The 22,184-nt window shown below is 45.6% G+C and overlaps 1 protein-coding gene across 2 annotated transcripts in view; it reads right to left on the reverse strand.

The window, feature by feature from the left end:
- The window catches only part of SREBF2 (sterol regulatory element binding transcription factor 2), a 61,981-nt gene that overhangs the window by 28,361 nt on the left and 11,436 nt on the right, over positions 1–22,184 (reverse strand). For both annotated transcript variants that reach the window (XM_055328040.1, XM_055328041.1), the window contains exons 2-7: positions 7,490–7,915; positions 6,318–6,499; positions 5,325–5,471; positions 3,647–3,868; positions 1,528–1,642; positions 1,126–1,307 (exon numbers count right to left, since the gene is read on the reverse strand). In XM_055328040.1, coding sequence (XP_055184015.1) covers positions 1,126–1,307; positions 1,528–1,642; positions 3,647–3,868; positions 5,325–5,471; positions 6,318–6,499; positions 7,490–7,915 — 1,274 coding nt within the window. The remainder of the gene's footprint in view (positions 1–1,125; positions 1,308–1,527; positions 1,643–3,646; positions 3,869–5,324; positions 5,472–6,317; positions 6,500–7,489; positions 7,916–22,184) is intronic.

Consider the following 22,184-nt stretch of genomic DNA (forward strand, 5'->3'; position numbering starts at 1 on the left):
CTGGGACTGAGCCCTATGTTAGGCTCCCTGCTCAGTGGGGAGTTGGCTTCTGCCTCTCCCTGCAACTTGCGTGTACTCTACTCTCTCTCATGGTCTCTTCTCTCTCTCTCAAATAAACAAAATTTTTACCAAAAAAGAAACAAAACAAAACCAAAAAAACCCATACAACTTCAGTATGGATCTATTTACAGGAGTTTGCCTGTGGTAAAACCAGAAGGCTGCTTTTCTCCCCCTCCCCGTCCTACAGAGGGAGGACTGGAGAAAGGAGCCCTGTCTGCCCAGGGTGCCCAGAGAGAGGGGCAGGGAGGAAGGCTGGAGCCAGATCTCTCCCAACTTCCAGTGTGCACATACTATACCACTCCTTTTCAGTATTTTAAAGCCATCTGAAAATTTCTTCTGATGACAGATGCCTAGCTAATTCAATGTATACATCATATGGCCTTCTGTTACCAAACAGAATCACATTTACAAAGTATTTCACAAACAGAGCTTCGTCACCAAGATTAAGAACATGATACTATAAACAGTTTGATCAAAAACTCAGGCTAGAAGGGAAGTTTGTGCTTTTGAAGTTAGAAATTGCCAGTGGCCTCCACGGGTTCCCAGGACTACTAGATCATTAGGCTTGAGCCTCTATTGGCTAATTCCATTAAACCACAATTGCCAGCGGCTTTCTTTGATGATGAAAGGCCCTCGGCTGGAATGTTATTTGTTAGACTGGAAACTAATCATTTCCAGAAGAGGGCCCAGAGGCAGCCTTGCCCTAAACCAACCAAGCAACATCAAAAAATGGTCTTGCCAGGCCCATTATGAGTGAGGGATGTAATGAGGCGCCTCCGGCAACTCCTAGCACCCGCATGACAGCTGCTGTGTGTTCCCATTCTGGATCTGGCCCTTATTCCTCTCAGATGGGCTCTTTCAGCAAGGACCAGTTAAACTGGACTACACTGAACCAGTTAAGTGGATTTTGTGGGGGACGCAGTAGGACCTAATTTCACAGAATTCCTATTCTCCCGCCCCAGTCCTCTCAACACCTGGCCTGCCTCCCTATCGGCAGCTTCTCCACAGTTAACTTAGGAGATATGGGAGAGATTCCAGGGATCAGAGGATTTCAAAAGCTCATACCTTTGCATCATCCAACAGAGGGCTTCCTGGCTCGGAGTCGATGGAGTAGGGGGAGAAACCAGCCTGGGACCCTGAGTCAGAGGCCGGAGGGGACATCAGAAGGATATTCTGATTGAAGTCTTCAATCTTTAGCTCCACATCATTGTCCACCAGGCTGCCTAGGTCGATGCCCTTCAGGAGCTCTGCAAAGAAAATCGCATCTGGCAAATAGCTGTTTGTACAGAGCCCCCGCCTGGGTGCCTGGACCAGGGCTGAGCTGGGTAAGGGGCACATGGTCCTTGCTTCTGCTTCACCCACAAAGGTACCTTGTACACAGCATCCATGGGCTCTCCCCAGTGCCTAGCATAGGACTTCTACAACCAGAAGGCCTGATAACCTTTCTCTCAATGAGCACACACTCACTGTTTTTCTGATTTGCCAGCTTCAGCACCATGTTCTCTTGGCGTAGTTTATGATTGACTTGCTGCAAGTACTTGATGTAGTCAATGGCCTTCCTCAGAACACCAGACTTGTGCATCTGGGAAGGAAGCCAGGTAAAAACACAGTGGCATCACTGCAGGTGGCACAATGTGAGTGGGGAGGCCAGAGCTCATGGGGTGAAAGCATGGCTCCGGACTGAGATGCTGGGCTCAATCACTGGTTAGCTGTGCTACCCAGGACAAGTTACTCAGCATCTCTGAACCTCCTTAAAATGGGGATAATGATGATACATGAATCACGAACTTGTAGTGAGGGTAAAATGAGATAATACATGTACAGAGAGTAGCCCCCGATCTGGTACATAGTGACAATAAATAAATATTGTCACTCCTTTCTTTCGTTCTTTCTTTCATTATTATTATTATTTTTTATTTATGATAGTCACAGAGAGAGAGAGAGAGAGAGAGAGGCAGAGACATAGGCAGAGGGAGAAGCAGGCTTCATGCACCGGGAGCCCGACACGGGATTCGATCCCAGGTCTCCAGGATCGCGCCCTGGGCCAAAGGCAGGCGCCAAACCACTGCACCACCCAGGGATCCCTCTTTTTTTTTTTTTTTTTTAAGATTTATTTATTTATTCAAGAGACATACACACACACACACACACACACACACACACACAGAGGCAGACACAGGCAGAGGGAGAAGCAGTCTCCATGCAGGGAGCCCGATGTGGGACTCGATCCCAGGACCCCAGGATCACGGCCTGAGCCGAAGACAGACGCCCAACCGCTGAGCCACCCAGGAGTCCCTAGTACTCTTCTTTCTTATAATAATCCTAGAACCAAAACAAATTTTATTTTTTTTTAATTTTTATTTATTTATGATAGTCACAGAGAGAGAGAGAGGCAGAGACACAGGCAGAGGGAGAAGCAGGCTCCATGCACCGGAAGCCCGACGTGGGATTCGATCCCAGGTCTCCAGGATCGTGCCCTGGGCCAAAGGCAGGCGCCAAACCGCTGCGCCACCCAGGGATCCCCCCCAAAATAAATTTTAAAGAAAACAACTGACAAAAAACCGGAGCACTGTTGGATAGCCATCTTAAGTTATGTTAGCACATTTCAGATCTATAGGCTATGAAGAAAATCACATTTTCTTTTCTTTTTTTTTTTTTTTAAGATTTATTTATTTATTTATGATAGACATAGAGAGAGAGAGAGGCAGAGACACAGGAGGAGGGAGAAGCAGGCTCCATGCTGGGAGCCCGACGTGGGACTTGATCCCGGGACTCCAGGATCGCACCCTGGGCCAAAGGCGGGCACTAAACCACTGAGCCACCTAGGGATCCCCACATTTTCTTTTAAAATAGAGATGATGGGGCAGCCCCGGTGGCTCAGCGGTTTAGCGCCACCTTCAGCTTGGGGTGTGATCCTGGAGACCCGGGATCGAGTCCCACGTTGGGTTCCCTGCACGGAGCCTACTTCTCTCTCTCTCTCTCTCTCTGCCATGAATAAATAAATAAAATCTTTAAAAAAATAAAATAAAATAAATAAAATAAAATAGAGATGATGAAGATAAATAGGTAAAACACAAAAACAAACAAACAAAAAAAACTATGTGACAGAAGACACATTCACTGAAAAACTCAAAATAATGAACAATCTATTCCCTCTATTTGCTGTTGGTTAAAGACCTGATCTCCATTTTCTTTCTTCCCTGCAAGGTAAAAATATTGCTAACCACCCATGAACACAATTAAACATATGCCAGCAACACCACCAGCTGACTCCAAGGTACATACAATCTGCACCTGTCTGCCAGTGAGCAGTAGGCAGCCCTCCACCTGGGGTCCTGGGATCCATCATCACCACAGAGCAGAGTCAAAGGTCCAGCCAGGTTGCTACTTTCCCAAACCCAACAGTTCCCTTATGTTGGCTTATATTTTATAATCTTGAAAAAACCCCAAGATGCTACAGAAAGAAAGCACCTCTAACCATCCTTACATTCACCCAGTTGGACCTGGGTTTTCCTAAATTCCTAAAGCAAAGATAGGTAGATGAGGAGATGATGGCCCATGAAATACCGTAATGCTTGGCACCCACCTTGGCATCTGTCCCCATGACCAGGTCCTTCAACTCAATGATTTTGTCATTAATAGAGGAGCGATACCGCTTCTCAATGATGTTGTGTGTCGTCCGCCTCTCTCCTTCTTTGGGGGGCTCCAGCTGCTTGACTCCCCCAGGCACCTGCTTGATGGGCACTTTCTCTTGCCCCATCATCACAGGCATTGTGGTCAAAATAGTCCCATTGCTGCCCACAAGAGTCTAGAACAGGCACAGACACAGAGCAGAATTAGCCCATGGTTAGTCTGAATGAAGCAATCCCAGAACACAAACCTGCAGCCTTGGCCATGTGGCCTTGCCCAGTCTGATGCCCTTCCTGGCTGGATTAACTCAGGCCCCAAGAAACCTCAGGAGCCACAGTATCTGAGTTACTAAGCCCCCTTCAGAACCGCTGTCAACAAATCACACAATAGGGTTAATGTGGGTAAATATATTTTAAACTTTGGTCTCAGGGTACTTGAAAGATTATGATTTCTGCTTTGGTGTCAAACTATTTAGCTACCTCTGAGCTCGCATAAAATGTACCATATCATTCTGGCTCCAAGGCAAAGTTTCTCCTGGTGTAGGATACATCTCTTCCTCTCACATGACGGTAAAATCACTTGCTGCCTTTCCTTATATAATTTGGCCATCAACAAGCACAAGAGCAGAACCGATAGAGCCATTCTACTGAGTAAACAGGCCAACTGTAGAGGCTCCTCTTTCCTCAACTCTGCTTTCCCCTCTCTGTTTCTATTTTTTACTCATTTTAGCTTTATTTTCAAAAAATGGCTTCAATATCCAAATGGCCAACCAACAAATAAAAAAACCACCCAACTTCATTAATCACTAAGAAATAATTCTCACATAATAAAAAAATACACATTTTAAGTATATAGCTTGATACATTTTTACATAGGGATATAATGTATGTAACCAAGATAACCCAGACCAAGACACAGACGATTCCTATCCCCTTAGAAAGTTCTCTTGTGCCTCTTTCCAGTTCAGTCTGCCCCTTCCCTCTCTGTGATCACTGCTCTGACCTCTATCACCACAGCTTAGTTTGGCCTCTTAAAACTTCATATAAATGCAATCATCAGCATGAACTCTTTTGTGATAGGCATCTTTTGCCCAACATACTATTTTTGAGGTTCAGCAGTCATATGTATCAATAGTTCTTTTTGTACATGTGTTATTTCCAGTTCTTGGCTCTTATGAATAAAGCTTACTTTCAAATTTTGATCACCTATTACTCTATCAGACTCTCTTGCCAAAACATACCAAAGTGGCTGTGACCCTGCAACCCAAGGATGGGGGCCTTCCGTGTCCCTCACCTTATAGCCCCTCCCTGCCTGATGGGTCTAGGGTCCCTCAGAAGTCAAACCTCCATCAGCAGGACCTAAGAGGCAGACATTCCTGTGTGGAGCTGCTACATGGGAACCGGGGACCCTCTGCTAGTCCTCTCTCCTCCCTCAGTCCCTAGTACTCCCATATAACATGCATTGATGGTACTTCTCAAGACAGTGGGGAGGGAACCTAAAAGGGGGTGATATTTGCAATCTGACACATTCCATAGAGCTTCTGCACCTACCCACTCTGTAGAGGTTTTGTTAACATCTCTGGGGCCTAACACCTCTAGGAAAGGAGGGGGTGGAGGGAGGAAGGCAGCTCTTACTGGTACTTGAAGGGCAGCTGTCTGGATGGGGGTGGTGAGGGCGGTGAGGGCTGGGTTCTGGACTGCGGCCATGACAGGGCTGCCATCTGTCTTTAAGGTGGTCAAAACAAGGGAATCTGTCTTGATGATCTGAGGCTGTACCAGGACCTGGACGGAGAATAAAGAAAAGGAAAAAGGAAGGCAGTGTTATTTTTTTTCTTTTGCTTTAGCTTCTTTCCCTCCACGAAAGAAGAAAAAATAACATTTCCCTAAAACCAAGAACACAACTTGATGACAAGGAGAAAGAATATAGCTAAAGAGGGTCTTGGATTGGAAGGCTGGAAGGCTTCAAGGAGAGTAATGCCAGGGCCTGGCAGGGGCAGAGTCTGGGGATGGAGGACGGGACAGAGGGCTGATTTTCGACAAACCCAGCAAAGCCAGGAACAGGGCTGAGAAGCAGATAGGGGAAAAAAAACCTGCGTTTTGTTTTTTTTTTTTAATAGATAAATTACCTTGTTAGTGAGAAACTACAATCCACCGTAATACATAAATTCAAGACATTTTGGCACATCCCTTTCCAGTTACCCATGACCGGGGTAAATAATCCACCTCCAGGGCAGCCCAGGTGGCTCAGCAGTTTAGCGCCGCCTTCAGTCCAGGGCGTGATCCTGGAGACCCGGGATCCAATCCCACGTCAGGCTCCCTGCATGGAGCCTGCTTCTCTCTCTGCCTGTGTCTCTGCCTCTCTCTCTCTGTCTGTCTCTCATGAATAAATAAATAAAAATCTTTAAAAAAAAAAAGATTAAAAAAATAATAATCCACCTCCACTGGGACTGTGTGAGGGCCAGTGTACCTCCACAGATGCCATCCCAGCTAGGTCTCCATGCCCAGCTCACCACGGCCCAAACGCTACTCCCTTACACTCTGTTGGTCCTTCTTAGTATGTAAACCACATTTTCAAGACCAGCGCCCAGCCCCACCCAGCACCCTCCTGAATCCTCACCGGCTACCTACCGGGACCTGTTGCACCTGGGGTGCAGCAACTGTCTGTACCGTGGCCGGGGCGAGGGTCTGCAGCGTGCCGTTGGCTGTCTGCGTCAGCACCCTTTGGGCCTGTACCGTCTGCACCTGCTGCTGGATGGTGACTGGCTGCACCTGGGAGGATGTCACTAGGCTTTGGACTTGAGGCTGAAGGACTTGGGAGAAGAGGAGGGAAAAGTCACACGGACGAGGAATGCAGTGTCACTGTAGCTGCAGTAGCCACCTCGGATGGGGTGCCTTAGAACTAGCCCGACTCCCCACCTGCTGCTGAAGAAGATGTACACAGTCATTTACAGGCTGGTCTAGATAACAAGAATATTCCATGGGAGCTGCATCAATTTCTGAGGGAATGAGAACAGATTATTTTATTACTCTGGGTGAGGGGTGGACGTGAGGGGAGCTTAATCAGCAAAAGACTGCACCCAGTAGGAGAATTGATAGATACAGAGAACCAACAATTCCATAAGGCTCCATTGTTCCTCGTGGAAGGAAGAGAAAGTGCATTTTGGGATGACAGTCTCAGCTTTTTGCTTTGCTGCCTCTCTGTAGGCCCTAAACCCTCAGATGCCCACTGAAGAACTTTAAGATCCTTTGAAATTCAGAGTAATACTAATCCCACCTGGGGCTCCCCCAAAGGGTCCGAAAACGGAGGGAGGTCTGCTGCAAAGGCACTGGGCACAGCCCAACAGAAAGTCACTCACTAGCTCACCACACACTGAGGGCCTGCTGAACGGAGATGTAGCACCTGCTCTAATTCATAGTCTCTGTAGTGGCTGCTCAGGAGATGTTTGCTGAATGAATAGTTCTCAACTTCGAGGTGCCAAGATCTGGCTGTTGTTCAGGTAAGTCTCTAGACTCACTTTATTCAAGCCTCTAGCTCCAGTTACCAGCACGGCCCTGCACCTGCTCTGCTTGTTCCATTCTTTGACCCAATATCCTTGAAGCAGGCACAACAGATATCAGGGTATCTGAAGAGGCAGAGTGTGGACTATCCCCACACCACGGTCCTTGTTGGGATTACCCAAAACTCAATCAGAAGAGGACCAAATTGCTGATTCCATCATCCCCAGAGAGGGATGTGGTTGCAACATGGCACATAAACTTTTGAACCAACCAATCACCATCATCTCTGACTTCTGAATCACCTTGAAAGCTGGTGGCTGCATTCTGGTATATCAAAGGCTGCTGGATGATCCTCGTTTGCGGAGCGGTGCTGAACGTGGGGGTGATCATCACCGTCTGCTGCGGCAGCTGGGCCGGGGGCGGGGCCGGGGGCTGGGGGCGGGGCTGAAGAACAGGCGTGGCCCGCGGCGGGGTGGGGACCGTGGTGGGGGGAGGCTTGACCTGCAGGGCGGGAGCCTGCTGGGAGGTGGCGGCGGGAGAGAAAGCAGGTAGCGGGACCTGGCTGAAGGACCGCGACATTGAGGGGTCCCCCACTCCGCCCCCGCCACTGCCGCTGCCATTGCCGCCGCCGCCGCCGCCGCCGCCGCCGCCGGGGAAGGAGCTACACAGCTGCTCGGAGAACAAGTCAGGGAACTCTCCAACTTGATTGCTGACAAACTGCAGCATCTCTGGAAAGAAACGAAAAGGAGTAATTTTATTGCCATCCAAAATATCTATTAACTTCCAAATTTGCTTAAGAAACTGAGGCATGGGGGCGCCTGGGTGGCTCAGATGCTTAAGCGTCTGCCTTGGGCTCAGGTCATGATGGTGGGGCGGGGGCTGGTCCTGGGGTGGAGCCCATAGTCTGCTCCCTGCTCCGTGGGGAGTCTGCTTCTCCCTCCGCCCCTCCCCCCACTCCTGCTTTCAGGCTCTCTCTCAAACAAATAAAAAAATCTTAGAAAAAGAAAAGAAAAGAAACCGAGGCATACAAAGCTAAAGGCTTTCCCACGATCACAGCAGAAATGGGTCAGGAGACCCTCACCTCCCTCTCAGGAGGGCCTCCTGAGCTAAGGTGGCCAACCGAAGAACAACAGGTCAGGATTCATCTGTCTGATGTTCTTCTCTCTCCCCACCCCACCTCCAGGCCCTTTCCACTAACTTTCCTGATTATATCAGGCCAAACAAGAGCCACCCCTGGGCTAGGTAAGTATTGCTTTTGGAGGTTATTGTTGGTCTCATTTTACAGTTGGGGACACTGGGGAAGAAAGTGGGTAGTCTCTGTCCTAAGGATTTCAAGCTCAGTAGCCTCAGGTGTGAGGCCACCGCCAACCCAGGACTGCTCCCCATGACAACGCATGGAATCAGGAGGTCAGGAGGTCTGGCCAGACCCTAAACTGCTCTCACCTCAGGCAGCCTTCCTTCCTCACCACAGGTAGCCTCTGGGCCTTCTCCCCAGAAAGCACATAGCCCTGGGCACTGTTGGTACCCTCAGGAACACTCAGGGATGACAAAATCAATAGCCTCCAAGTCCTGGAACTGCAGGGGGTGGAGTGGATGGAAAGATCATAATGGAAGTCCAGAACAGGGAACTAACTTGGCCAAGGTCCTACAGCTCATCAGGGCACAGCAAGGACTAGGACCAGTTCCTTGCCTCCCAGCTTCAGGCTCTTCTACTGCACCACAGCACACTCACTGCCAGAAGGTTGGGGCAGAGCAACCCCGGCCCTGGATTCTGTGTTCTAGAGGGCCCACCCTGGCCATGCTCCTTCTCTCGGGGCAAAGAGTTGTGGGACCACTGGGATGTGTGTTCCAAGTACCTGGGACCCCTAAAGTTCCCAGCCCAAAGGGCCCTAAATCTCTTCCCCTAGTTCACCCTGAAATTTACCAAAACCCAACTTAATCCACAACTAAAATTCATCTCTTGTGACTCCTGCCTCCCCACAGGGCTGGTTCCCATTAGAAGTTTGGAACCTTGGCTTTCTCATGGGTATTTTCAGACCCAAGGTTCTTCACACTGCTTCCATTCCCTCCCCTTTCCTCTCTAAGACATTCCCAAGGAGCTGCTGCTTGTTTCTGAACTGTACACCCTCCTCTCTAAACATTCAAGGTCGCTTGATGCTCTGACTTAGCCACCAAAACACCCCAAACCAAAAACAAACAAAAAACACACCAACTCTTTTCATTCTCCCAAACCTTTACCAGCCAAGTCCTTCCCACCTTCCCAGGTCTCTAACAGTGTGTGCACGTGCACGTGTGTGCATGCGCGCATATGCATGCACATGCTCCTGTGTGGTGGTAGCGGGTTGGGGCTATGAAGAGTCCTATGTTATGCAAGCAGAAAGCTACTGGGGGTTTCTAGGATGACCATACAGGACGACTGAAGTTTAGCAGTTCATTACTTCCAGAGTTTCATCAGTTCAACCTGCTGACAAAACAGCATCTTGTAAGATTAAATGACTATGTAGTAGTATTATTTACCAACACCTCAACACTGCTGTGTCCCCTCGACACTCAGCCTGCTGTGTGTGGGAAGGAGAAACGGGCACATTGCCACAGATATTGTAATTGGTACCAACCAATTCCAGTTCCTTGTAAATGATTAAACTAAGAAATGTCCTTAAACTCAGCACAGAATTTAAACAAAACACGCTTTAGTGCTAAACAATCCAAGCACAACGCAAGATTTATAAAAAGTTTTAAGAAAATGCTTAAGAGAAACCTAATAATCTGTTGAACTTTCCAGAATGCCCATAAAGTTCTTACCCTGTGGAATCAGCCCAGAGGTGTTTTGTGAGCCAAAAGAACGTCAATCCCTGATTGACTGTTTTCATCCATGGAAAGCTAAGGAGGGCACAAGGCAAGAGAGGCCAGAGGCCTGGCAGATAGGCACAGACTTTGGTACTAGGTAGGGTCTCAAGAGGGCAAGTCACCTCTCTACACGCGGGTTTCCTCACCACAAAAGGCTGCCTTAAGAATACTTGGCTTCGGGATCCCTGGGTGGCGCAGCGGTTTGGCGCCTGCCTTTGGCCCAGGGCGCGATTCTGGAGACCCGGGATCGAATCCCACGTCGACTCCCGGTGCATGGAGCCTGCTTCTCCCTCTGCCTGTGTCTCTGCCTCTCTCTCTCTCTCTCTGTGTGACTATCATAAATAAATAAAAATTAAAAAAATATATTTAAAAAAAAAAAAGAATACTTGGCTTCTTTGTTGTGAGGATTGATAAATAATTTGTGCAAAGTGTTTGGTGAGAGGCAGACCCTTAACCTGTCAGTGATAATTCCAGAGCACCTACCGCCTGGGCACTTGGCTCCACTGATCTCATCTAGTTGAGTGTTCTCTAAAACCTTTCGCGGAGAAAGACTTGGGCTGGCATGGTGAAGTAACCCTGCAGAGGTCCTAAAGCTTGTTCACAAAGCAGGTTAAGAGAATGGAGGCAAATTGGATGCAACAACTTAAAAAAAATAAATCCTTTCCAACCCACACATGACAAGCTCTGGTGGTGTTATCTGCAGCAAGGCAGATAGGCACTGGGCTGAGACGCACAGAGGGGCCCCTTAAGACCAAACATTTGAAGGAAGAAGTGATGGGAAGAGGCTCTTTGAGCCCCAGCTCCAGCAAGGGAGGTGGGGCCTTCCCAGGACCCCATCTGGTCTGCAGTGACAGAGGAGAGGAGGCCCCACCAGCCAGAATGAGGCCTGGAGAACCAAGATGCCAAAGGCCCACCTCGGGTACAGTTTTGCTCTAAAGCTCCAAGCTGTACCCGTGGGAGTATCCTAATGTCTCGTGTTCCCTGCTCCAATCACTGGAGTGCCGCAATTATAGAGATTCTCATTTCCTCTGAGAGCCGTGAAACCCAGAAAAGAGAGGCCTGGAAGAAGGCACAAGCTTTATGGGGCTTTGAAAATGAAGTTCCAGATCCTGCACGATGAGCTGTGGTCCCTAGAGGGGAAGGCCAAACTGGGATGGGCCTCCTGGGAGCTAGGCAGGCCACCCTCTGGCCTGTAAATCCTAGCTTACCCAGCAGGGGTGCTCCTGGCGGTTACCCTCTTCAAACAAGCTACAGAACTATTTTTTAGCTGTTTTTTTTTTCTTAAAGATTTTATTTATTTATTCATGAGAGACACACAGAGATGGAGAGGCAGAGACACAGGCAGAGGGAGTAGCAGGCCCCATGCAGGGAGCCCAACATGGGACTCGATCTCCAGGATCACCCTTGGCTGAAGGCCGTGCTAAACTGCTAAACCACCCAGGCTGCCCTTTTTAGTTACTTCTTATAAGGAATAATTTTGCTGCATCAAGGAAGCTGGGCCCCAAGAAATTACTCCTGAGTTTTGGTCTCTTTAAAGCTTATGATCAAAATCAGAGACTGCAGCTGTCACCTGTGCATTGCAACCAGTCATGAGTCTCATCCGAAGAAACCCCAAGTTCATGTGCACTTTATGGAGCTTGCAACATGGAGGTAACATCAAGCACTTTACCCTGCCCAGCTAGCAACATCTTCCTGAGAGGGAGGTGATCTGAAATCTGGGCAGATTAATTTTGGTCAGGAGTATAGAATCTAAAGCCCCCAAATGAGGTAACATAGTGTCCAAACTGCATAGTCACGTCAGCCAACATCCTTTAGCAGGAATTTGCTACCTAGCCCAGGTATGTGCTGAGAGAATGACTTTAGAAAGGTCACTGATGCTCTTATATTTCGTATTTATTACCCCCTTGCGTTAGATAATTTTTTTAAAAGATTTTATTTATTTATTTATGAGAGACACAGAGAGAGAGAGAGAGGCAGAGACACAGGCAGAGAGTGAAGCAGGCTCCATGCAAGGAGCCCCATGTGGGACTCGATCCCGGGTCTCCAGGATCAGGCCCTGGGCTGAAGGTGGCACTAAACTGCTGAGCCACCCGGACTGCTCCTGCCCAGATAATTTTTTTTAAAAAGATTATTTATTGGCGAGGGAGAGAGAGATTCCCACAAGCTGGGGGGAAGGGCAGAGGGAGAGGCAGGCTCCCCACTGAGCAGGGAGCCCCCATGTGGGACTCCATCCCAGGACCCTGAGATCATGACCTGAGCCGAAGGCAGATGCTTAACCAAGTGAGCCACCCAGGCACCCCAGATAATGTTTTAAACAACTACCTTTTTTTAAAAAATCATAAAAGTAAACTCACTATTAAAAAATTTAGAAAAAAGTTAAATGAAAAAAAAATCCAGCAATTCCACCTCCCTGGGGCATCTACTTGTCAATGTTTTGATGTGTCCTTCCTTTACACAGGCATGGCTTGCTTGTGCACACAAGCACACGTGTGAGAACAGTTTTACAAAAGTGGGATCACACTGAAGATGCTATTTTGTACCCTGCCCCCTTTATTTAATAAAACACAGAAAGGGGATCCCTGGGTGGCGCAGCAGTTTGGCGCCTGCCTTTGGCCCAGGGCGTGATCCTGGAGACCCGGGATCGAATCCCACGTCGGGCTCCCGGTGCATGGAGCCTGCTTCTCCCTCTGCCTGTGTCTCTGCCTCTCTGTGTGTGTGTGTCTCATGAATAAATAAATAATAAAATCTTTAAAAATAAATAAATAAATAAAAATAAAACACAGAAAGTATTCAGTTTCGACCACTGTGGATTTAGCAGCATCCTTTGTTTGAGTCCCTCAGTACTGTATCGTAGCATATTGTATCAACACACTAGAATTTAACCACTTAGTGATGACAAATGGCTGTTTTCAATTTTTTAGCATTAGAAACTTTTTTTTTTAAAGGATTTATTTAGGAGAGAGAGAACATGAGTAGAAGGGGCAGAGGGAGAGGGACAGCTCAAGCAGACTCTGAGCTGAGCACAGAGCCTGACGTGGGGCTTGATCTCACAACCCTGAGATCCTGACCTCAGCTGAAAGCAAGAGTCAGATGCTTAACCGACTGCACCACCCAGGTGGCCCCAGCATTACCAACTCTTACAAAAATCTTTTCCCACTGATTTGATGATTGGGATAAATTTCTAGTAATTGACTGGCTAGGTCAAAAGACAGGTATGTGTGCTTTGGGGAGGCTGTAACGACCTATGCTTCTGCCAGCATTTCCCCACATCTGCTTCTGTCATCCAGACAGTGGGGAAAGAACAACATCAAACTGTTTCGGCTTGGATGAATGAGCGCTAATGAGGTTGGATGTCTCCCTGCCAATTTTATTGACTATTTGTATTTCTTTCTTTCTAAATTGCCTGCTCTTGATCTTTATGCATTCTTTTATTGGGTTGTCTCTTTTTACTGATTCAAAAAAATTTCATATACTATGAGTATTTCCTCCTTATATATGTGCATATATCTGCCACACTGTTATTTTTTATTGAAGTATGGTTGACATACAATCCACTTTATTTTTCTTTTAATTTGTTGAGAAAAAAGAGGGGTGCCTGGGTGGCTCAATCGGTTAAGCATCTGCCTTCGGCTCAGCTCAAGATCTCAGGGTCCTGGGATCCAGCCCAGCCTCAGGCTCTTTACTCTGTGGGGAATCTGTTTCTCCCCCCCACCCCCATTTTCTCCCCCCTGCTCACATGCTCTCTCACTTTCAAGTAGAATCTTCAAAAAAATTTTTTTTGTTGAGAAAATATAATGCCACAGTGATTACGTTATCATGCCCTAGCCCTATAATTTGGGAGTAAGTTTTACTTTTTTGGGTCACAGTTTTCTCATCTATAAAATGGGGTTGAAATTATACTTACCTCATGGGGCTGCTGCTGAGAGAGAGGTTGCATGGAATCTAAAGCACAGTGCCTGGCACTCAGTAGTATCTAGTGCATGTTATTTGTGGCAGGTTTTTTTGACAGTCAGTTTTGCCTGGATTCTTGTTTTGCAAATGTGAATTTATTCCAATGCATTTGGCTATATTAGGGAACAATTTGGGCATGTCACGAATTTTGTGTTTACTTATGCATGAGAGAAACACTAGGAAATGCAAAACACACCCAGCTGAAATGAGCCACATAGGGGTATGCAAAATGAGCACAGGTGCACACCTCAAACATCCACCAGCTTTGTCAGGTCACAGCATGTATTATGAATCATAACCATCCACATCTAGATCAGAACTTTCCATCGGACTGCAGACATCCCTTCGTCCATCACCTCACAATAACTCAGAAGCTGCAACTTCTAACACTCACTTCCACAAGCAAACCTCAGGTCTTTTTTAGGGTAAGGGGCCCCATTTCTTGTGGTATTTCATATTTCTTACTGACTTAATAATCTATAAAACTAAGCTGTTTTATTAGGTTTTTAGCTCTTAGTTTTTTCAGGTTATCTTTTTTTTTTTTTTTTAATCACTTCTAAAGATTTTGAGTGTTGTGACCTGAATCCCATTTCCCGGGATGCCGGGTGGCTCAGCGGTTTAGAGCCTGCCTTCGGCCCAGGGCGTGATCCTGGAGTCCTGGGATCAAGTCCCACATTGGGCTCACTGCATGGAGCCTGCTTCTCTCTCTGCCTCTCTCTGTCTCTCATGAATAAATGAATAAAAAATCTTAAAAAAAAAAAAAAGAGTCCATTTCCCTCATAAGCCTTTTGGTTTGCATCACATGATTTTGCTCAGTGCAGTGATTTTTAGGAATGTATATGTTGTATTATAGCAGAACTGACTGCTATAATATGATATGCAAATGATAATACTGTGTAATGAAATTACCTGGTTTTTGTGTTACACTGAAAAAGTTCCTCATCCCCAAGATTATAAGGACATTCATCTAAACTTTCTTAATTTAGTGTCGTTCATTTAATCTTTCACATTAGATCTGCCCAACCAACATAAAAGACAGAGTAAGTGTGGTATGTGATGTTTGTAGGCTGCTGGGAATCAGATGGACCACAACCAGTGAGCAAGAGGTAAACACAAGGGATCCCTGGGTGGCGCAGCGGTTTGGCGCTTGCCTTTGGCCCAGGGCGCGATCCTGGAGACCCGGGATCGAATCCCACGTCAGGCTCCCGGTGCATGGAACCTGCTTCTCCCTCTGCCTGTGTCTCTGCCTCTCTCTCTCTGTGTGACTATCATAAATAAATAAAAAATTAAAAAAAATTAAAAAAAAAAAGAGGTAAACACAAAAGTTAATTCCCAACAAGTATGCTTCTTTTTTTTTTTTTTTTTACAAGTATGCTTCTTTAAGAAACAAGTATCCTGCACTCAAGCTGATGATCCTATCTTCCCTCCTAGGATTTTTTTTTCTAATAATTAAAAAAGAAATCAAATGTAGACTAGTATCAAACCTGAAGGTCAATAGTGAGATAGTTTTTCCTTTCTCTACCATTTTGCTATCTGTAATCACCACTGCTTTCTCAGGACCTCAAACATGAGTTACCCCCATTCAGGTCACCCAGAAGAGCAGTTCAGGAGCTGGGCTGACACCTACACCCTTTGCTGTAGAAACCCTGGAATGCAATAATATAAGGAACGCAGGGACAATTATAACAAATTCAGGCAAATTCGTGCCTAAAATCACTCGAAACACCAGGGAGCACATTTGCTAAGAAGCTCATAGCACAGGGACAGCATCATGTACATCACGGGAATTCTGGGTCACCTTCCTGGGAGACAGGGAGTCTGGAGGAGGGCTGAATGACACCGGATGGCAAACTAGTGACTCAGACATCCTATATTTTAGGCAAGGGATGAGTACACTCTTTTTACTGGCAAAGAAACCACAAAGGAAAATCGGGCAGGGAGGTGGGATTCTCAAATGCTCGTGTTACATAACACAAATGTATCACTGCATATATCAAATATTACATAATGAAATAAAACATTTGAAAATTAAGAGTAAAAGAAAGCACAAAGGGAAGCGAAAGTCATTCTCCAATGGTCTTCTGGTCTGCTCTCTCTCTCCCTATCTGCCAGGCTGGGTGTCAGGGGCAGGTTCAGAGAGTCCCAGCTGGGCCGGCCAGTCCTAACTTCTCCGTCCAACACAGCAGGGCCCCCCCCCCAAGCAGCTCTCAGTTTCAACCAGGAGAATGATATTCAGCATCACCTTCAATTGGTCTTTCTTCTTTCCTCTGCCAGAAGTTTACTATGAACTTCTGGCAGGTCTCCTTTCATGGTATCAGAGTTCTCTTTGCTTAACTTCTATACTCTACCTTGATTTTAACTGCAACCTCCTCCCTAGTGACAACTGTCTTCTTTGAGTATCTTGTTGGTCCAACAGTCTCTCAAATCAAATCTCTCAAATCTCTCAAACACAAGCTTCAAAGCTTCCTACCGATTGCTCCCTCCTACTCCAAAGGATTTCACTTCCCACTCTCCTTAGCTCATCATCCACCTGGGGAAAATACCCACACCCTTTTCTGCACATACCTTTGGCGGGATTAGGGAGGGGATCCTTCTCTGTGACTGCCATGCCTCACCTTTTCTGCCCGTTACCACCCTCTTCCTTTCTGAAGTTCACAATTCTATTTCAAAATCACTTAAAATTACTCTCAACCAGGACACTCTTCTCTATCTCAGATCCAGCCATCTTTGTGCTCTTGGACCCATCTGTGATTTATTTGTTAAGAAAAATTATTTGAGGGGTGGCTCAGTTGGTTAAGCATACCCTTGATTTCAGCTCAGGCCTCAGGGTGGTGGGATCATGCCCTGGCTCCTTGCTAGGTATGAAGCCAGCTTATGATTCTCTCTCCCTCTGCCGCCCGCCTAACCCCTGCTTGCACATGCGCGCTCTCTCTCTCTCTCTCTAAGATTTATTTATTCATGAAAGACAGAGAGAGAGAGAGAGAGAGAGAGAGAGGCAGAGACACAGGCAGAGGGAGAAGCAGGCTCCATCATGCCAGGAGCCCTACGTGGAACTCTAGCCCAGGACTCCAGGATTGCACCCTGGGCCGAAGGCAGGCGCTAAACTGCTGAGCCACCCAGGGATCCCACATGCGAAAGAAAGAAAGAAGAAAAGAAAAGAAAAGAAAAGAAAAGAAAAGAAAAGAAAAGAAAAGAAAAGAAAAGAAAAGAAAAGAGAAAAAGGAAAAAGAAAAAATTACCAAAACTTGAAAATAAGGCCAAAAAAAAAAAAGTGTTCCTTTAGAGTCATACTAGAGGTAGTCATGTCTACCCTGTCTACACAAAGGTCATCTGATATGCTGTGTAAACATAAACTTGTTTGACTTTCTATTTACTATGGATTAGGCCCACATTCTGTAAAGTTAGATGTTCACTTATAGAAAATCGATAAGCTGCAAATGATTTAAAAAAAAGATGAACTCAAAGGCTTTGTTTTTTTATTGCCCTGTAGGACACTGACCAGTTTTGCATCTATATTTGCATTCTTATTCCCGCATCCTCTTTTAAACTACATAAATATTAGTTTCTTACATTCTCTTTGGATCCAGTTTTGTCATCCTGACGGTTTTCTCATTAATAATGTTAATAAATCTCTGATATGTGCTGATATCAGTCTAAGAGTAGGTTTATAACATTAAAAAAATTTTATTTTTGCCACATTACATGTAATAAGTTATATTTTTAAATGCTTTTCTTATATTTTATGCTTCACAAGTGCACGGACAAACTCTGTTCCCCTGTACCTCTCCAAGCACTAACCACTCTGGCAGTTAAAAAAAAACTGGCATCAATTCACTGAAATGCTCTCCAAAGCAACTTTCAGGCAATCTGTAAAAATGGCAATTATGCTTTCTGAACCAAAACTGGAAGGGACATATCACCTCACAATGGGACAAGATATTTTTGAAATCCAGGTTATCCTGGAAAATCTGGACAAATCTGCAATTTCTGCAAAGCTTCTACTTTTGGTGGAGTGGGTACGTAAATGCAAAAGGATTTAAACATGTTGAGCACCCACTGTGTGCTGGCCTAGAGAGATGATAAAAAAAACTCCTTAACCTCAATGAGTTAGTGCAAGTGACATAATCACAGCAGCAAGGAAGACACTGGGAAGGGACAATGGAACAGCTTCCTGAGGGAGCTAGACTGAAGGCTGGTGGGCACCCAAAATGAATTCTAGGCCCAGGGAATCTCACAAGCCAAGGTTGAAGGCACAAAGCTAGCATGGTGGGCTGTGGAAGAGAATGGGCAACTGGTAGGGCACCAGGCTGGGCAGGTATGTCAAGGTCAAATCATGACAGGTTCTATAGCTCATGGTGATGAACTTGGTCTTTCTCCTTATTAAAACAGGAAATGCCACATCAAGTCATCCAACAATGCTCTAGGAAGGGGAGGCCTCTCTAGCTCAGTGGTTGCTCATGCTGGTTTGTAGGGGGGGGGGGTGCTGGCTTCCCCAGAACACATCATGAACACATTAAGTATCATCCTAAGCACAAACTTAGGACTGAATTCTGACTTGAGAGGATAATATCAGAATAGCTGGAACAAAAACTTGGGTAACTTCAACTGATGAAGAGAATCTTCTGAAAACTGGTTCAAGAATGCAAATGCAAGGTTCTAGAAAATGGCCCACACCAGGAAACAGGCCACCTCCTAGGGACTTTGTGAAGGGAAGTATGGCAAAGAATCATAGTAAGGGAGAAAAGCAGGAGGTCAAAAAGCTAAAAACCAAGAACGAACTGGAAGGCCAAACAGAAAAGGGATTCCCAAGTATAAATTCACATAGAACTGGCTGAAGAAGACCTGGCTATTGGATTAGCAACACTGGGCCATGAATCTAGCAGTGCAACTGTCAAGCTGCCTTTGGAAAAGAAATCTCCCCGAGCGTCCATTTCCTTTAGATATGGGAATTAACCAAACTCTGATATAGGTATATATATCACATACACACATGTGTATGTGTATACATAAATGCACACACATATATACATTTTATAAACATATATATGAATATACCCAGAACATAAAAAAGTATTTGATTCTTTCATAGTGCTGTTTTATTTTTAAACATAAAAAATATGAAAGGGCATCATCTCCAGGTTAGATTCTAATTTAACCCTTGAATAGAAGCCAATGGTCACACTATGGATTTTTTTTAAAAAGATTTATTTATTTGAGAAAGAGACAGCCTGAGCAGGAGGGGCAGAGTGGGGAGAAATTTAAGCAGTCTCTGTGCTGAGCATGGAGCCCTATATGGGGCTCGATACCACAACCCTGAGATCACAACCTGAGCTGAAACCAAGAGTCAGATGCTTAACCGACTGTGCCATCCAGGCGCTCCACATTACTGATGTTTAAAAGCAAAAGTAACTCAGTGATGAAGCTAATAAACTTATTTTTTAATTAGACATCACACTTATATTTTATTTAAAAGTATAGAGGTGGCTATGACTAAAATTAATTTCTTACTGATTCTAGGTGAACAACATAATAATAGCTATCACTGACACCTACTTAGTACTTTATATAAATCCTAAGACCAGTATTATTCTTTTGCTTTTCAAGTGAGGAAAATAAGGTTCAAAGAAATTAAATTACTTGCTGGAGCCCCCCTCAGAAGACACAAAGTGGCTGAACCAAGATTTGAATTGAGATCGATTTAGGTTTATCTGAATCTCTCCTCTACGCATACAATTTTCCCCTATAAAACAAACATTTCTTGGATTTTACATTTATGCTCATCACAACATGGAAGAGAGACATAAGAGAGACCTGGAGTGACAATAAAATAAGGAGAATTTAGAGGTGTGTGGGGGGGTGCTTACGTAATCTATCTCATTATTTCCAATATTAAGTTCAATGTGAATGGAAGATTAATCTCAAGGTAAGCATGCATGTAACTGACTCACCGGGGGAAGAGGGGAGAGATATTTTTGCCTGGCTATTTGTGTTTTGTGAACATACCTTCCTACTCAAATGATTACATTATTCTCCAAATGAGACTTTCTGCCTCGACAAGATGCTTTTTCAAGTCTCTCTCCTTTAAAATACAAAGCAAATCAATAAAGACACATCCTTTAAGATATGCAGTCAACAAACATTAACAGAGTTTGCTATGTGCCAGACACAAAATTAAATGCCTTCAAGAGGCATGTGTTCTGATGGCAAAACCCTGTATAAAAGATCTGCCATGGCCAGGTGCCAACTGTTAGGATAAAAAGAAAGTGCACAATGTGAAATACCTGTAGCTTATGTTGCTTAAAAAGCTTTTGTTGTTGTTGATTTTTACTGCTATTTATCTGATGTTTGTGTGTAAGTATACATTTATATGCAAAATTTAAGCGTGACTTTTTTTTTTCTTAACTGGAAAAGAACCTCATTAGCACTGTCACCCAGTTGTTTTTGCTTTTAACACCTTGCTGGCACTTTCACACATATGGTGGTATATAATCTTCAAATCACCCTGTGACGTAACTGTTTCAAGTACTCTTTTTTTTTTAATTTTTATTTATTTATGATAGTCACACACACACACACAGAGAGGCAGAGACATAGGCAGAGGGAGAAGCAGGCTCCATGCACCGGGAGCCCGACGTGGAATTCGATCCCGGGTCTCCAGGATCGCGCCCTGGGCCAAAGGCAGGCGCTAAACCGCTGCGCCACCCACGGATCCCTCAAGTACTCTTTTAAAAAAGAGTTAGTATGTATAAAGCCCAGAGAACAGTGCCTGACACAAAAGTTCTTGAAAGGTGGTGGTGGTGGCGGTGGTTACACAGAAGAAACAAGTCCAAGTCCAAAGAGGCAGTGACCTGCACATGGTCGTAAGCAGGTGGGTAAGAGTGTGGCAGTCTCCTCTTCCAAAGCCTGTGATCGTTTTGCAAGCACTCTGCACCAGAAGTTGCCCCAACCATCACACCATGGAGCTTCCTTTCCGGATGCCCCGCCTCATGGCCTGGGCTCAGAATGAATGCTGCAGTCAATAACCAAAGGCCGTACCACCCATGCAAGAGCCCCACCCTAGGTCCCAGCCAGCAAACCCAGGCCTCTAATCCTTACCTAAGGCCAAATGAGAGGCGTCAGTTTATTGGCACCCCACGTTTGAAAGGCTGTCCCTCTTATTCCACTCATTACTTTGAAATGCCTACTCTTAGGAAGAGGTTAAGAAGAGACTCTAAGAACGACAACTAAGATGAAAAAATTTGAGCCAATTAGTGGTAGCAATAATATAGTATATAACTGTTAATATTTACCAAGCTCTCACTATGTGTCAGCAATTGTGTTAAGTGCTTTGCCTAGATTTCCTCATTTAATCTCCACAACATTCTGAGGTAGACACCAGTATCACCTCCATTTCGCAGACAAGGAAAATGAGGCACAGAGAGGTTAAGTAACTTATCCAACATCACCCAGTCAGCAGGTGATGGTGCTGGAATTTGAGGTCAAGCTCTTAGTTGCCACACCGTACAGATGCTTCGGTTCTATTATTGAATGGACGTCACCAAACAGAACCTGGCACCCGGGCAGATGGTCATTTAGTGCCTCACTCACAAATGAGAGCCAACATCCCCCACTGAGAAAGGGAAGGACTGTCATCTCTGGTCTTCCCTTATTTCCTGGCTCTTTACCTGCTCTGCCCTGCATCATATTGCTTTCACTCTCCTGGAAAGAGTGAAAAGTAAACAAGATGCAAAGAGTACAACTCCAAGGAACCGATACTGTATGGTCCTGTTCTAGAAGACAAGGGCATCACACTTTACAGTGGTAGGTAACCGAGGGTCCATGAAATCAATAGCGAGCTGAACCACCCTCCTGACTCTTTTGGGGGCAGAGTCTCCATTGAGGGGATTCTCAACCATGTTCGGTCCTGAAACCAGCCAGGAAAAGGTGAAAGACCTCTATAACCCACCACCCCATCCTTCCACTCACTACCACCTCCAAACCTCCCTAAGACTAAGGACAAAACAAATACTTGCAAAGTAGGTTATTAAGTTGTGCTACAAACACCCAACCAGCACCTGCATATCCTGTGTGTTATGGTGTTGAGAGCTGGAGGATGCTGAGCACCTACCATGGCTCCAGCTCAGAGCAAGGACTCCAACGGGCTGGTTCCCTTCCCACCTCCCCATCTCACAGGGAAGAAAAAGCCAACCAACTCCCATG

The sequence above is a fragment of the Nyctereutes procyonoides genome, unplaced genomic scaffold (genome assembly GCF_905146905.1).
Source record: "Nyctereutes procyonoides isolate TBG_1078 unplaced genomic scaffold, NYPRO_anot_genome, whole genome shotgun sequence".
NCBI classification, from domain to species: Eukaryota; Metazoa; Chordata; class Mammalia; order Carnivora; family Canidae; genus Nyctereutes; species Nyctereutes procyonoides.